This window comes from Dufourea novaeangliae, unplaced genomic scaffold, assembly GCF_001272555.1.
Source record: "Dufourea novaeangliae isolate 0120121106 unplaced genomic scaffold, ASM127255v1 scaffold13, whole genome shotgun sequence".
NCBI lineage: Eukaryota > Metazoa > Arthropoda > Insecta > Hymenoptera > Halictidae > Dufourea > Dufourea novaeangliae.
The window spans coordinates 279,914-293,993 of NW_015373884.1; the positions used below are offsets into that span (position 1 = coordinate 279,914).

Genomic DNA, 14,080 nt, shown 5'->3' on the forward strand with positions numbered 1-14,080 from the left:
ATCTACAGAAAGACACGGCACACCGAACACGTACCTTGTCTTTGTACGTGGTGCCCAGTAGCTGTACGGACTTCAGGTCCACCGCCCCCTTCAGCCCTTTCTTGCCGTCTTTGGACCGTCTTTTGCGACAGCATCTTCTTATACAGCAAAAGCAGATTCCGAGAACTATTACGCCTACGGCTACTCAAGCGAGAAAAAAGAAAAAATTCGATCGAATTAACCCGTGGTAGGCAGACCTCGTTCCAGCACCCACTGTAGGGACACTGGCGCGAATCGAGATTTTCAAACTTTGATGTATTGTAACTTCTACAAATAATTAAGGTTAATATTTAAAATCGGGGTGCCACCTTCGATTTCGATGATTTTTCAATGTGTTGTAAAGGTCACTACCCTGAGTAGTATTGTGAAGGTTTTAATTGGAGGTCGCGGTTTGTAAAAAAGTTATTATCGACAAAAGTTTTGTGTCGTACTTTAGTAGTATTGATAAGTAAAGTGATCCATGACCTGGATTTGGACATATGTTGTCAAGGTCACCCTCCTGAGTGACCTTCAGAGAGTTTCAATTATCAAATTGTGTTTATTAAAAAGTTTTTAACACTGGACCTATCAGCATTGAGTGTGTATTAAATTAAATTGTATAATACAATAATATACAGAATACATAAGGCAATCTAGCATAATATATCAGAAAATAAAGTCTGTGGTAAATTAAAAGTGAACCTAAATTCCATCAAAAGCACCATTGTAATTGCAGTAATGGAAAAATAGTAAGTCTGTAATCCGTCGTTTTGACGGGTTTGGTATAGTTATAAGAGATCAATGATACCTTTTTCTTGAACTGTCTCTAACCAACTCCGAATTACTTTTTTCTTTTGAACTGTGCCTGACCAACTCTGAAGTATTATACTGATCAGAGTTGGTTACAGACAGTTTAAGAAAACAGTAACCTTCTTTGATAATAACTAACTCAAAACAATAGACGAGTTTCTACTTGTTGAAGTAGACTAAGAAGCTTGTGTATTGTTTTGGGGGATGATACTTTGTCTTTGATAGTAATTTTGAAACAAGATATTCATTTTAATTTCAGCGAATCGAAATCGACAAGAAGGCCAAACTTCTAAATAATTATCTACCTAAACTTTTTTCGATAATAACTTTTTCATAAACGGCGATGCCCAATTAAAACCTTCACAACACTACTCACAATGATGATCTTGACAACATATTGAAAAATTGTCAGAATCAGAGGTGACTCCCTTATTGTAAATATTTACCATAAATAATAATGTTTCAATGAAACATATGATTTTACATAGAAAATTTCCTCAAGAATCGATTGGTGATAACTAGACTGCGGATTGTATGCATTTAAAGCCTATAGGTTTCTGTGAAATACAATGGAGGACAAAACTTTCGTCAGATGCAACGAGTTGCCTATTTTCTTTGGAACCCAATAAGATTCTTATGGAAAGAAAGAAATTTCTACTTTTGCTTTGTCTTTATGTACAACCTTCTAAAATGTGATTTTGCGTAAAAATCTACAGTCTAGTGATAACCTAGATTCCATGGAAGATTCGCGTTTTTCACAAATGTTTATTGAGGAAAGTAAGATTTAGGAAAAAATCAATTTTTCTTATTTTTTATGCTATCTTTTTGCAAGACAATGAAATGAAACAAATCTTGCTAGATTGTACAGTTGAAATGGTGCACCATAGTGAAAAAAATTGTTTCAGTTAAACAAAATTTAATAAAGATTTTCTTACAGTTAATTAATGAACGTAAGATATTGAAAATACTGAACACTTAAAACTTTTAGTGGTACGAATTCGCACCAATGTACCTTACTACGGGTTAAAACGCCGCACCCGGGAACAAGTGCGCCCCGCTTGCCCCTTAAAAATCGTTCGCCAAACGCGTCACGCATCTATTAAGCGCAATACGCAACCTGCGGAAGCATTCTCTCGGAATTACTTGCACACTATCGTGAGTAATATTGTGATCGTACAATGGATTATGTGAACAAGTGAAATTTGCTCGAGTGTGGAGTCCACGTGGACCCGATTTAACGGGAACAAAGTAAGCTGAACGGGTTAGTGTTGTCTGCCTGAAAAGTATAAAGGGTCAGGAATATCTGAACGTTCTGTAAAGAGTTCAATCAAGTAATCGGTAAACAAATGGAAATGATAGTCAATAATTTACATTAAAGATACATTCTGGTGTGAACACTATAAAAAGCAGTCTTTCTAGGATTTTTGTAAAGCCCTTTTCTGTAATCCCTATAAGTTTTATGAAAATTTTTGATTTCAGACAACTGGATCTCGAGATTTTAGGTACACCTTTTGGACATTCGTTTTTTCTACGTTACAGTCACTACTGGTGTTCACAGTATGTTATAAACAAAATAACATAAAAAATTATGTTCGTATCTTAAAGTGTAGATTAATAAACCGATTGCTTACTTAATGTCTACAAGTTGTTGTTTATAAAAATCCTAAAAGTACCGTTGTTTTTTACAATGTTTACACCAGAATGTACTCTTAATTGAATTTCGTCCTCTTTGTGTTCCTTTTTGTTTTGTTACTGCCTGCGTGAAAAATTTTTGTGATTGCCAGGTTGCTTGCCATGTTAAACTATTTTTCTTTGTCGAGTTATCGATGTAAGCAAAATCAGTAAAATATTTTACACGTTTAGCCATCTACATTAATGGTTTGACCATACTTGGCTGCCAATTAGAGTTAATTATTAATTGACTGACGGCAGTTCCGCTTTAACAAAAATATTTCAAAGCGTTTTATAAACCATATAATTGAGCTATTTATATCATTATTTGTCCTATGACTCGGTATGAACCAGTTATGTAAATAGAATAGTTTTAGTTCTCTTATTATAGTTTAGTATATAGTTAGTTTTTACTTTATAGTTTAGTTTCCTTAAAATGAAAATACTTTAGTGACCAGGAGTAATCAAGATGATTTAACCCTTTAATGCCCAGACTCTTAAATCGTTATTTTTAAATTACGTGACTGGTTTATATGTTGTATTTTGTTATTACGTCGAAAATATCAATATTGACCAGACCCTCTGTTTTTCATTTTTTTTTTCGAGGTAAAACTTGAATGTTTCAATTAAAAACTTGGGGATGTACTTCAAATCAATGAACCCACGGATCCTTGCTGACAAAAGTAAGATATTAACCGATAACAAAAGTTGACGCACTTTTAAAGTCAATGTTGCGCCAATGCTGCAACACTGGGCGTCAAACAATTAAGAGTAATATTATAGACATAATACATACAGTATTATGCGAAATAATACAAAAACAGTGATTATTCGAGATTTTTTGCATTTGGGGACATGGTTGCGTTAGCTTTGGCAACTGTGTTACGTGCGAAACATAACCTTTAATCCAATTTGTGTTGATGACGAAACGTTCACTCTATTTAATCTTAGTATAAAAAGTATCATCGAAAGGTATATTCTGTCATTAAAAATAGTGTAGTATCTCTGATCAGTCGACTTTGATCGAGGATATCGCTTCGAGAAGGCGAGAAAGAATTGCGACCTCAGGTGAACACACTTCAGTCACACAGAGGCGTATATTAAGGGGCCGAGGCGCGAGTCTAGGAGCAGTAAATAAGATTTTGAAACGAAAAAGGGAAACTGGATCGGTTGAATTGAAGCGAAGAGGAAAGTGTGAAAGGAAAAGAAAGAGTACTATTTACGATGAGACTGTTTTAATAAGAAATGGTAAAGTAAATCCTAGAAAATTCTACTTTTCGCTGGCAATAAAATTTAGCGAAGGCAAGATACAGAATTTATGACTTCAGACATGTCTCTCGGTGTAAAACATATGTTCATCATTAATTCGCACAATACTGTATGTTATATATGTATGTATATTATAGAATTAAAAACATAAGTGTTTATAACGAATCAGTCCGCCAAACCTGCAAAGCCAAATTTTGTCAAATACCTGTTACAAAGTTATGGCTACAAGTTTGATGCATGATTTGCTATAAACAACTTGCGCACACATTGGCAGCAACATAGACAGTAAATTGGCAGCAACATGTGCAGCAAATTGGCATGCGCAAACCTTGTTCCGGTTTTGCCCTCAATTTGACATAGGTTATGTTGCAAGACTTTCTGCCAATCTACTTTACCATTGTGTCAGCTGGCGTTGCCTGTAAAAACCCAAATTAAATGCGGAAACAGATGGTTATGATTCTTTTAGACAAGTTTTGTCATTTATTGCTGGCAATTCGCTCGAAACTTGTACACAAATTGTTGTCGGGGCAGTATGTTGAATATACGAAGTTAAGATATACATAGGTACATATAAAACTCATGAATGCTTGTGTTGAAGGTAAGTACACTCAATACTGTTTTTACACGAATTTTTTGTACACGATTTTGATTTAACAGGAATTAGAAAAAAAATTGAATTCCCTGTTTACACGAACTATTTTGATTTAACACGATCGACCCGAATTGTAAGAAACAATTTTTTATGAAATATCTTGAATGAAGGTCTTAAACTGGCCAGTAAATTGGCTAATACTTTTGTCAAACATGATCCTAATGAGGATGAAGCTGGAAAGTTTCAACGTGATCAGAAGTCATTAACGGTTTCTTTGAATTCCTAGAGAGAATTATGGAGTAGCCTAGCCAAATTACGAACACAACGTTTAATAACTGAATTCGTTCCAAAAACAAGTGAAACATTGGCACCACAAGAGATTAGTGTTCATACTGTTCAAGAGATCACAGAAAGAATTTCACCAATGGAACAAAAAGACGACGACCAAGATATTTTTTTTTTCTTCTCAAGTGATGACTTACTTGATATAATATATTTTTATATACATGTACAATGTTTATAAAATATGAAGTGCAAACACGTAATAATGATAAGATTCTAATATGAACTTCCATATGGTTTATTATATTATTTTTGCTAATTTTTTAGGTTTGAAACCAATCTTCTACACTTCTATAGATACAGTAATTTTTTACACCCATTATTCCGGAACGTTCATATCGTGTAAAAATAGAATTGGATGTATACTGGAGGATGCATTATAATATGAGAATTCCTGAATTGTGTGTATGAAATAGGGCTATTACTTTTACGGGTACCGATGAGATACCCGAATATACATGCGATATCCGAATAATGAGACTTGGTTTTTTTTTATCATTTTCAATCGATATCTACAATAACTGGAATAAACTGAGAAAAACTGAAAATGATATTACAATAATAAAAATAAATTCAAGAGAGCTTTAACGTGGTTATAGCAAATGTTTTGTCACCTCTTCTTTTTTCATGATTTTTCAAGGTCACCTTCACGTTTTTGCAAATATACCTATAATTTTTTTACGCCTATCTATTAGAGAATTTCAAGACGAATTCGGCAAGTATCATAACATAACATGTGTTAGGCGTAACAAAAGTTATATAATATTTAATTATTATTATATTATAAGAATGAGTAAGTCATATTTTTGCAGAGTAACGCGAGTGCTAAGTAGCGTAGTATGTCATCGCGGCTACGATCTACTTCCGAATCGAAATTCTCGACTGTCTTATATATTCGAATATCTCATAGATACCCAGGTACCTGGGTAATTTTCCTTTACTCGGGTATCTCATCGGTACTCGGGTAATTTTTGTATACCCAGGTATCTCACGGGTACCCGGGTATTTTATCAAATCACAGCTCTAGTATGAAACGTACGTATAAAATCTGAACAGCTGTGCAGCAGGTTTGTATCCTTCGGAGCAATATTTTAATGTCGGTAGATTATTCTAAATCTGCCTGTTTATCCCTATTTGGAAAGGGCGTAGAAACATCAAATTTCTTAAATCGCGTGGCAATCAACATGCGTTACTCTTTAGATTAATAACAGTTTCCAGTTATTAATGATATCTGACAAGAAACAATAAAATTGTGGGAAATGGTCGATTGTACCTATTAGAATGGACACGAGACCCCATGTTGGTATTCCCATTTCTTCCGCGAGCTCCTTCCCCAGATCCTCCACTTTGGTCTCGAACGTTTTCCCTACGCTTTCGGTGACCATTTCGGCATCCGTCGTCGCTGCGGTACACACGAAAAGTTAGTCACGAAATATTAGAAATGTTTCATATACGTTCCTATTACGCATAAAGATAAGACGATTTTCAAAACATCGTTTACTACCTTTGGTCTCTATTGCATCGACGGCCCCGATTGCTTCTAACGTTGGTTCAACGACGTCCTCCATCGGGTTTACTTCTGACACGCTTTCCGCTTCTCTCTTGATGACGGGCATTTTCTGGAACAGAGGAATCAAATAAATGTTTCAACGAATTAAACACTGCTGTAGCTTTTGTTAAAATTACTTAATGGGCGAAACAATTTTTCAAAAAAAAGTTGTGTGGTTTCACGGGGACACATGTTAAAATAATTGTTTTTCTTTTAAATTTTAAAGGTTGTGATTCCCTTTGGTTTCAAGTTATTAGTTACTAAAAATACGGGTAAAATACGCGTAAAATATAATACATCCGACGTGATGGGTTATACTTACGATGACCGTACGTCCTTTATTTATGTATTTATTATATCCATATTGTCCTTTATAATTATTTTTTTTCTAAAATGGCTACTTTGCCCTTCACACTGCGAATGAAAATAGTGAACTTATACATAAATGATGGGGAACTATTTCATGAAGTTTTGAGTAATAAAGGTGTGTCACTAGTGAAAAGATCGAAGAATGGCGACAAAATGACGAATACTGTCAACGTAGATGGGTTGACATTTTTAAATACTTTGCATATAAAGGCGTATCTTTTGAAACCATTTTAAAAATCGTTGAATTTCGATCATGTCTCCCTTGGTCTAATGCCCTCACTGAAAGAGCATTTTTATTAGTGAAGAATATGTGGACCAATGAAAAAAACCCAATAAAAAATCGAAACATTGAAAGCATATACAGGGTGTCTCTTTAAAAATCCATAGAATTACGTCTCATGTCGATTTCTGAGTTCAGACGACCACCTTCCATAAGAATTTCATAGTGAAGTCTGGATCACCAAATGACTGTAAACTAGTGTTATTATGTAGACACTCACTGTCGCGTGAACGTCGGACAGTCTTGGTTAAAAATGTTAGGCACATTTATTATTACAGCTTGTTGCGAAAACAATTTCCTTGAAATATTTCTATTGTTCGTCATCCTTTGTCGAGCAGTTCAAACGGAGTTTCAAAACAGTTGAGAATGTTTAATGGGCCATAAAGTAAACTAAGCGGTCCATACTACAAATTTTGTGTTTCTTCCTCATCATTTTGTTTTTAATTTTGCTGTTAATATTCTAAAAATTAGAAAGTTTTCCGTGAAACATGCCAAAAAAGAGCGAACTGTGTAAACTACAACACAAGTTAATCCTTTACTTTTTAAAGAACAGGGTTAAAGTCAGAAAGAAACTGTTGTGATTGTTGGTCATTAGGGCAAAGAGTAGTCCAACAAAATATTTACAAAATGAATAAAAAATCATTCTTTCCACATTTTAGCAGTGTGATTTTCTCTTAATACGAAAATATATTTAAAAATTCCTATTTTAGTTAGGTGCCTAATACTTTTGGTCAAAGCTGTACACTAGCTGCTCAAAAATTAGTAGCTAAAGTACTTAATTTTTCATTTAATTAAATAAACATTTACGTCCATCTGTTGGCTAAAGTTCTTAAAGAGAAGTAGATATTTAAATTGTCTATTTAATGATACATACGGATGAAATTATAACTTTTCCATCTAGTTCTACGAGAACTATTGTCAGATATGACTTAATATGCACACCTCATCACGTGTATTTTTGGTTTATTTTCCGATGACAATTTAATTTTACATCATTGATTTTACAATGTAAATGTGGCGTTGTCTTTAAACATACTTTTAAGATCTGTACATATAGGTTTAAATTATATAAGATATTTACATAAGAGAATGATAAAAAGTGAAAGAAGTCATTTTAAAAATTTCGTGTAACCGGTGGATTAAAACATCTTCAAAATTCAATGTCACAAGAGGCAAAATATAATTGAACAAGTCCATTTTGAACCATTTAAAAACTCACGAAAAATTGCAAAAAACTTATGTGTCGAGGAACTTCATTTTTTTTTCGTTATCGAAAAATCGAATCACTACTACGTATAGTAGAAAAAGGGACTCGAAGCGCGGCGTTTCAACGAGAACTGAGAGATTTTACAATCAAGAGGCATGTTTCCGGATTCGTTGATTAAGTTCCCATGCGTATCGTAACGATTGCGTGTTCTAACAACTGGCGTGTAATTCGACTACACGTTCCAATGGAAATGTTATTGCGCAGGATGCGGCGGCAACAATAATATAATCACGAATAGGCTGATTTCTTGTACGAAAATAAAAAACAAACAAACAAACGGCACAGAACGGAATGTTACATGTTGTTTTCGACGAAAAAGGTAATTTTAATTTAAAACTTCACGTAGAATGCGAGCATATGTGTAAGAATTGATATTTTTTCTCTATATTTCTAGAAATAAAAGAAGAGATAAATATAAATCAGTAGTTCTAAACTTATTCTAGCACATGCTGTATTATTTCATAGACCCTCACTTTTACATAAACGAATGGTCTTGTAACATTGTTTATGTTGTGGCAAAACATATAGAAAGAATTGGAAAATGCTGTTTATCAAAAAGTACCCACTACACCAGAAAATATGAAACAACGGATAATTTCAGCATGTGCTAGAATAAGTTCAGAAACGATAAGACATGCACGTGATGCAGCGATACGAAGATTGCAACTTTGCATTGACGCAAACGGTCACCACTTTGAGCATCTCCTGTAATGTAAGAAAGTTTATTTTACTACTACATTTGACCTTGAATGACCTTCAATGATAGCTCGCTTAAGTCGTCTCAACACCGGCAATCACATCGCGATAAAAAAAATATAACGTTCTATTAAAAAACATAGAGATGACCTTGAAATCTCCTCTATGCCTTCACCCACGTAGAAAATGTTTGTGTCACAATATGGTCCCCTCTATACCGTGTAAGGTTTGTATATAACATTTTTTCATATTATTACAAATAACGGCAACATTCAAAGTGGACATAATTATTGCCCCACCCTGTATATATAAGATATATAATAACTGTATAAAGTACTTAAATTATTTTACATAATTGTGACGAAAATAAAAAATCTGCCAATTGGCAATGCATGAGAAATGACATTAAATCACATTAAAAGAACGTTAAACAGTTCTTATGAATCATTTATATGTCACATAATCTAGAAAAAAAATAGAAGGATTAACCTACAATTATGAAACTTCATAGCCTACAATTTCTTTCGTGGAAAATTCACCGGTTCGACAGGACAATTATTTTGAGGGTTAGAGACCTTTATTGGAAACGGCTGAATGCTAAGAAAAAGTAGTCGGGGGGCGCGCAGCAAATTATCGTATCGTTCTGCGTGTGAAATGTTACGTCAGACGAGCAGTCGTGAAACATAAAGGTGAAATGGAAAAAGTTGCTGTTGAGAAAGGTTTCGAATGATATTGGGGAGAGAAAGTATCACTGGTACGTGAAGGGTAGAACAAGACACAGAGGTACGCGGCTAGCAGGGTCGTGAAGGGAATATGTGGGAATTGTTTTAGGTCGCCCTGGCGTGTTCCCGTTCCAATAGCTTCTTCCTTCTCCCCTTTCCATATCTATAGTTATTATCTCTGTCTTCTCCGCCAGCTGTACCCCTCGTCTCTGCAGTTATGAGAACGCTCTTCGTTCGCATTACGTCACTGAGTCATCGTTCATTTCTTTCCAGTGGCTTGCAAATGCCACTCCGCTACGTTTCTGCCAGGAAACGGCGACAAGGATCGGTTTTTATTGATTTGTTTCGTATACTTTAATTTCGAAAGCTTCCGAGATGTTTGAATAAAATTTTGTCGATTTTTATTCTTGCGTTGCAAGCAACTGTATTCACGGGTTTTTCTGAAATGGCGATACAATCCCAAAGGGTCCAATTCTATGTGCAAAAATAAGTCGAAAATCTAGTGTAACTTTTAGTGTAACTTTTGTTTTGGAGTGGGCGACGCGTGTCTGACATTGGCAGGGTTTAACTACTTCATTCTATGAATATTGATTTTTTCTTAATTTTCTCTTTTATTTATTTTGTAACTTATTTTTCACGTTGCCCTGCGTATATTTCACTTTATGTACTCTGCTATCGGGTCAAAGTGAACAAATTGTAGAAGATTCTTAAAACAAATATTTTATACAAATTTCAAAAGTAACATAGATTTTGTATTATAGATTTCAGAAGATAATAGTGCAGACTACAATACAGTGAAAAATGAGCTTGTTCTTGTTAATTTTGTATGATTTATATGTCGTTAAACCTTAAGCGTATCACTTTTTCGCTTCTATTTGGTTTGGCAAGAAAACTACTTAACCGTTGCTTCAAGTAAATGAAAACAGACATTGAATTGAAATGCGATTGGTTAAAATCTTAAATCAATATACATACCTGTATAAATATAGATTTATATTACGAAACTTCGTTTAAACTTCAATAGTTGCACTAACCCAGTATCTAAATAAACAATCGATAATTACCTTTCAGACTAATTGTAAGAATTAATAACAGGTTTGGTAAAATTATTTCGAATAACGTGTAAAGTATAAATATACTTCCATTTTTTCACAAGATCTACTGGAATAAAATTTTGCATATTTTTCTTTTCGAGTACGTTGAATTTGGAGCTCTTTGGCTAATGACACTGTCCCAATCCCGTAGTTATTTACAGCTGCACAATAATTTACTTGACATATAATTCTACGCAATCGTGTTTATATAAACAGATATAAAAAAAGATATTAAAGAAGTTTGTTATTTCTAAAGCTTCAAAAATTTGAGGTTTGTGTCTGTTCAAATGGTAGATTATTCATCAGTTATAAATTATTTATTCAAATAATGCACAAATCTATCTTTAGCGGATAAAGAAATTAATCGGGATAATTACTTGACTGCACGTTTTATTCGATGCTTCACGTAACTAATTTGTATTCGGTCGAAAAGTAATGACGAGTAAACATGCTTTATCATGGATTCATTAACGGAACATCTATTTACTCAAATTGTATTCATAATTACTAGACTGCGGATTTTAGTGTACGAAAATATTTAATGAACTTTGATGAGATATTTGTTTTATTTCTAACCTAATAGTATCCCTAATAAGGTAAAGGAATTTCTGTTTGATACCAGTTTTTGTAAAATAGACAATAAAAATCTATATTTGCATTTGCAAGATCCGCAGTCTAATAATTACTGATAGAACATCGTTAGCATTCGGTAAATTTCACCTATATTATTAGATTATATTCGAGAACGCAAATATTTATATTTTATGCGAAGTTAATCGTTTCTGGTAATATTTCAGAATCAAGAAAATCCAGCGAGTTTATTCAGATTTCTTCATTATATTCGTATTGTTCAGAATTCATAATTCATCATGCTTGTTACCTCGTGTCTTGTCGTCATTTAATACGACATATTAAATTAAAATATGTAACTTTAAACCATAATGCATACTTGTGTGAACTATACATGTATTTGACTACAGAAGAGACGTAATCATACCGAGTAATTTTATAATGGTATTTTATATTCCTATGTCAGTTATAAATTTCTATAAACAATATATGTCACCGTTTCATAATTTTCAAAAAAGCTGTAGTTGAAACTACGAGATTTGAAATTTTCTTGTTCTGTAATCAAAGTATGTCACAAGCATAAAACGTGTACTGTAACAATTTTGTTTCAAATGTGAGTTTACTCTGTTTACATATACATAGCCAAATTATATATATTTTATTATCGAAAAACAAAAATGGAAATATGATAAGTAGTTTGCAGTAGTCTTGAAATTATGACTCAATATTACGAATCTTTAAGATTATTGCTAGAACACCCGTAAATATTGTAAAATTCATGATACTTTAGGTCATGTTTCATTTACAGAAAAACAAATAATTGAAAGGCCGCGAATAAGATGATAATTTATATTCGGTACATTTTCATTTTATTCTTCGCTTCATTTCATTTCTAATTCTATTAGGTCAGTGTAAAAGTTTTGATAGATTTTGTGCAGATGATATGATTGCCATGGTTTTTTTCGTTGCATTTATTTGAGATTAGCTAGCCTGTTTATTTAGCAGCATTCTGACAAATTATTTAAGTTTTAAAAACTCTATTTTAAAATTTTATTTTTCGAATGTTCAGCCTTTTAAGATTTCGTGCTTAAATAAATTTTCTGAAATTCGAAAAATCGTCGAAGTTATAGTCATTTCACTAGCGGCGGATGCATGGATTAAATGACTACTCAGCACTCACAACCTCTTTCTTCGATTGCTTCTAATAGGCTCAACTTTAGGAATTCTCGACAATTGCAAGAATGGCCGCAGTAGTTTTTCGAAGAGATAGACGGATTGACATAACGTCCCAGAATAGCAGGTTAGCGGTAAGTAAAGAAACATTAGGTATATCAATTTCTTCGTGTGAAATTTTAAACGGGGTTTCGCAAATTTGTGGGACAAATGTCTGAAAAATTTATTAATCTATTTAATTGCGACTTTTTAATTTTAAACGGCATGTTTTTTAGTAGGAAACTAATCTGTAACACTATAAAATTTTCCAAAATTTGTATTTTTTGAAGCTATGAAAAGGAAGAAACAAATAGAGTAAAAATGATTTTAAACTTGAAGTGTCGTCATTTTGTCCAAAAATGATTTTTTGGGGATTTTTAAAGGTCAACTCCTTGAGAAATTTTGTACCCTTTAATAATCCTGCATGGTTTTTTTTATTTCGGATCATCGGTATAGAAGCCAGACACCATTCCACCATTTTGAAGGATTCTTTTCAGCCCTGGAATTCAACGACTTCTCAATGTCATCTACAATGTTGAATTGCAGAACAAAAAATAAATTTCTATAGTTTGATATTATTCTATTTCTATAGTTATATATTATTTTCATTCCTAAGAATGACCTATTTCTATGGGCTATACATATATCGGAGCCTCCCCTTAAATACGATTGAGCATTGGCTTACTTTCATAGGCGACTGTACATCAAATGTTCCGGATATAGTGAAATCTAAAAAAAAAGAATACTGATACACCCCCCTTTCCTCTGGCCATCTAACAATCTGACATTGGCCTACAGTACAATTTGATAACGCGGTAACGAGGCACAAATAATCGTTATCGTCCTGTTAACGATATATTGACGTCAGACCCGCGTCACCCACGCAATACAATAGTTCTCCGCATTCACCACACCGAACGGTATTCACTAAAACAAAAGGACTGGGCTGTTTGTTCATTTTTTTATTTCGCTCCTACGTGTCTTGTTTCAAGGATGATCCTTTAGCTACCGTAAAAGAAACGCCGCAATATTGGGGGTATGCGAGTACTCGAATATCGAGTCAAATAATGATCGGTTGGCCGATCTCAGTCAAGCGTTAGAATTTTCCGAGCTACTTGAAATCGACGAACTGTTTGAACAAAAATTCGGGATACTTGAAAGACTCAAACGGCTGGTATATTGGAGCGCTTGCAAGATTTCGATTTACTTGAAGATAAATTTTCAGTTCGAAAATTTTCGAATTACTCGAACATATTCGAACTGCTCGAGAAAAATGTAAGGTTCTAATTTATTTATTTATTTATAAACGGGTTGGCCCCATTTTTTCTATAAATTATTTACATAAGCCACGTGTCGCCGGATATATAATTAATCGTTTACAAGTTGATTAAATATTTAATCCCCCTCGAAGAGCTTTCTGTACATTTTATTTAAAAGATGATGTAGAGTCGCCAACGAAATTTATGGTGTTAGAGAATTTATTAGCTAAATTTGATAGTCTAGTGATGTCATCGGTATGATCAAATCTAGAGGTGTATAGTGAAGGTGTGATGTAGGAGGGTGTCTAACCTTTCTCATAGGAGCATTGATGTTAATAACCTCAAATACATTCGGAAAGT

General features: G+C 33.6%; 1 protein-coding gene across 3 annotated transcripts in view; it reads right to left on the bottom strand.

Annotated features, from left to right (window-relative positions):
• LOC107190983 (synaptotagmin 1) overlaps positions 1–14,080 on the bottom strand; it is a 63,087-nt gene that overhangs the window by 11,172 nt on the left and 37,835 nt on the right. For all 3 annotated transcript variants that reach the window (XM_015580102.1, XM_015579941.1, XM_015580023.1), the window contains exons 2-4: positions 6,207–6,321; positions 5,976–6,104; positions 35–180 (exon numbers count right to left, since the gene is read on the bottom strand). In XM_015580102.1, the coding sequence (XP_015435588.1) occupies positions 35–180; positions 5,976–6,104; positions 6,207–6,318 (387 nt within the window). In that variant the 5' untranslated portion in view covers positions 6,319–6,321. The remainder of the gene's footprint in view (positions 1–34; positions 181–5,975; positions 6,105–6,206; positions 6,322–14,080) is intronic.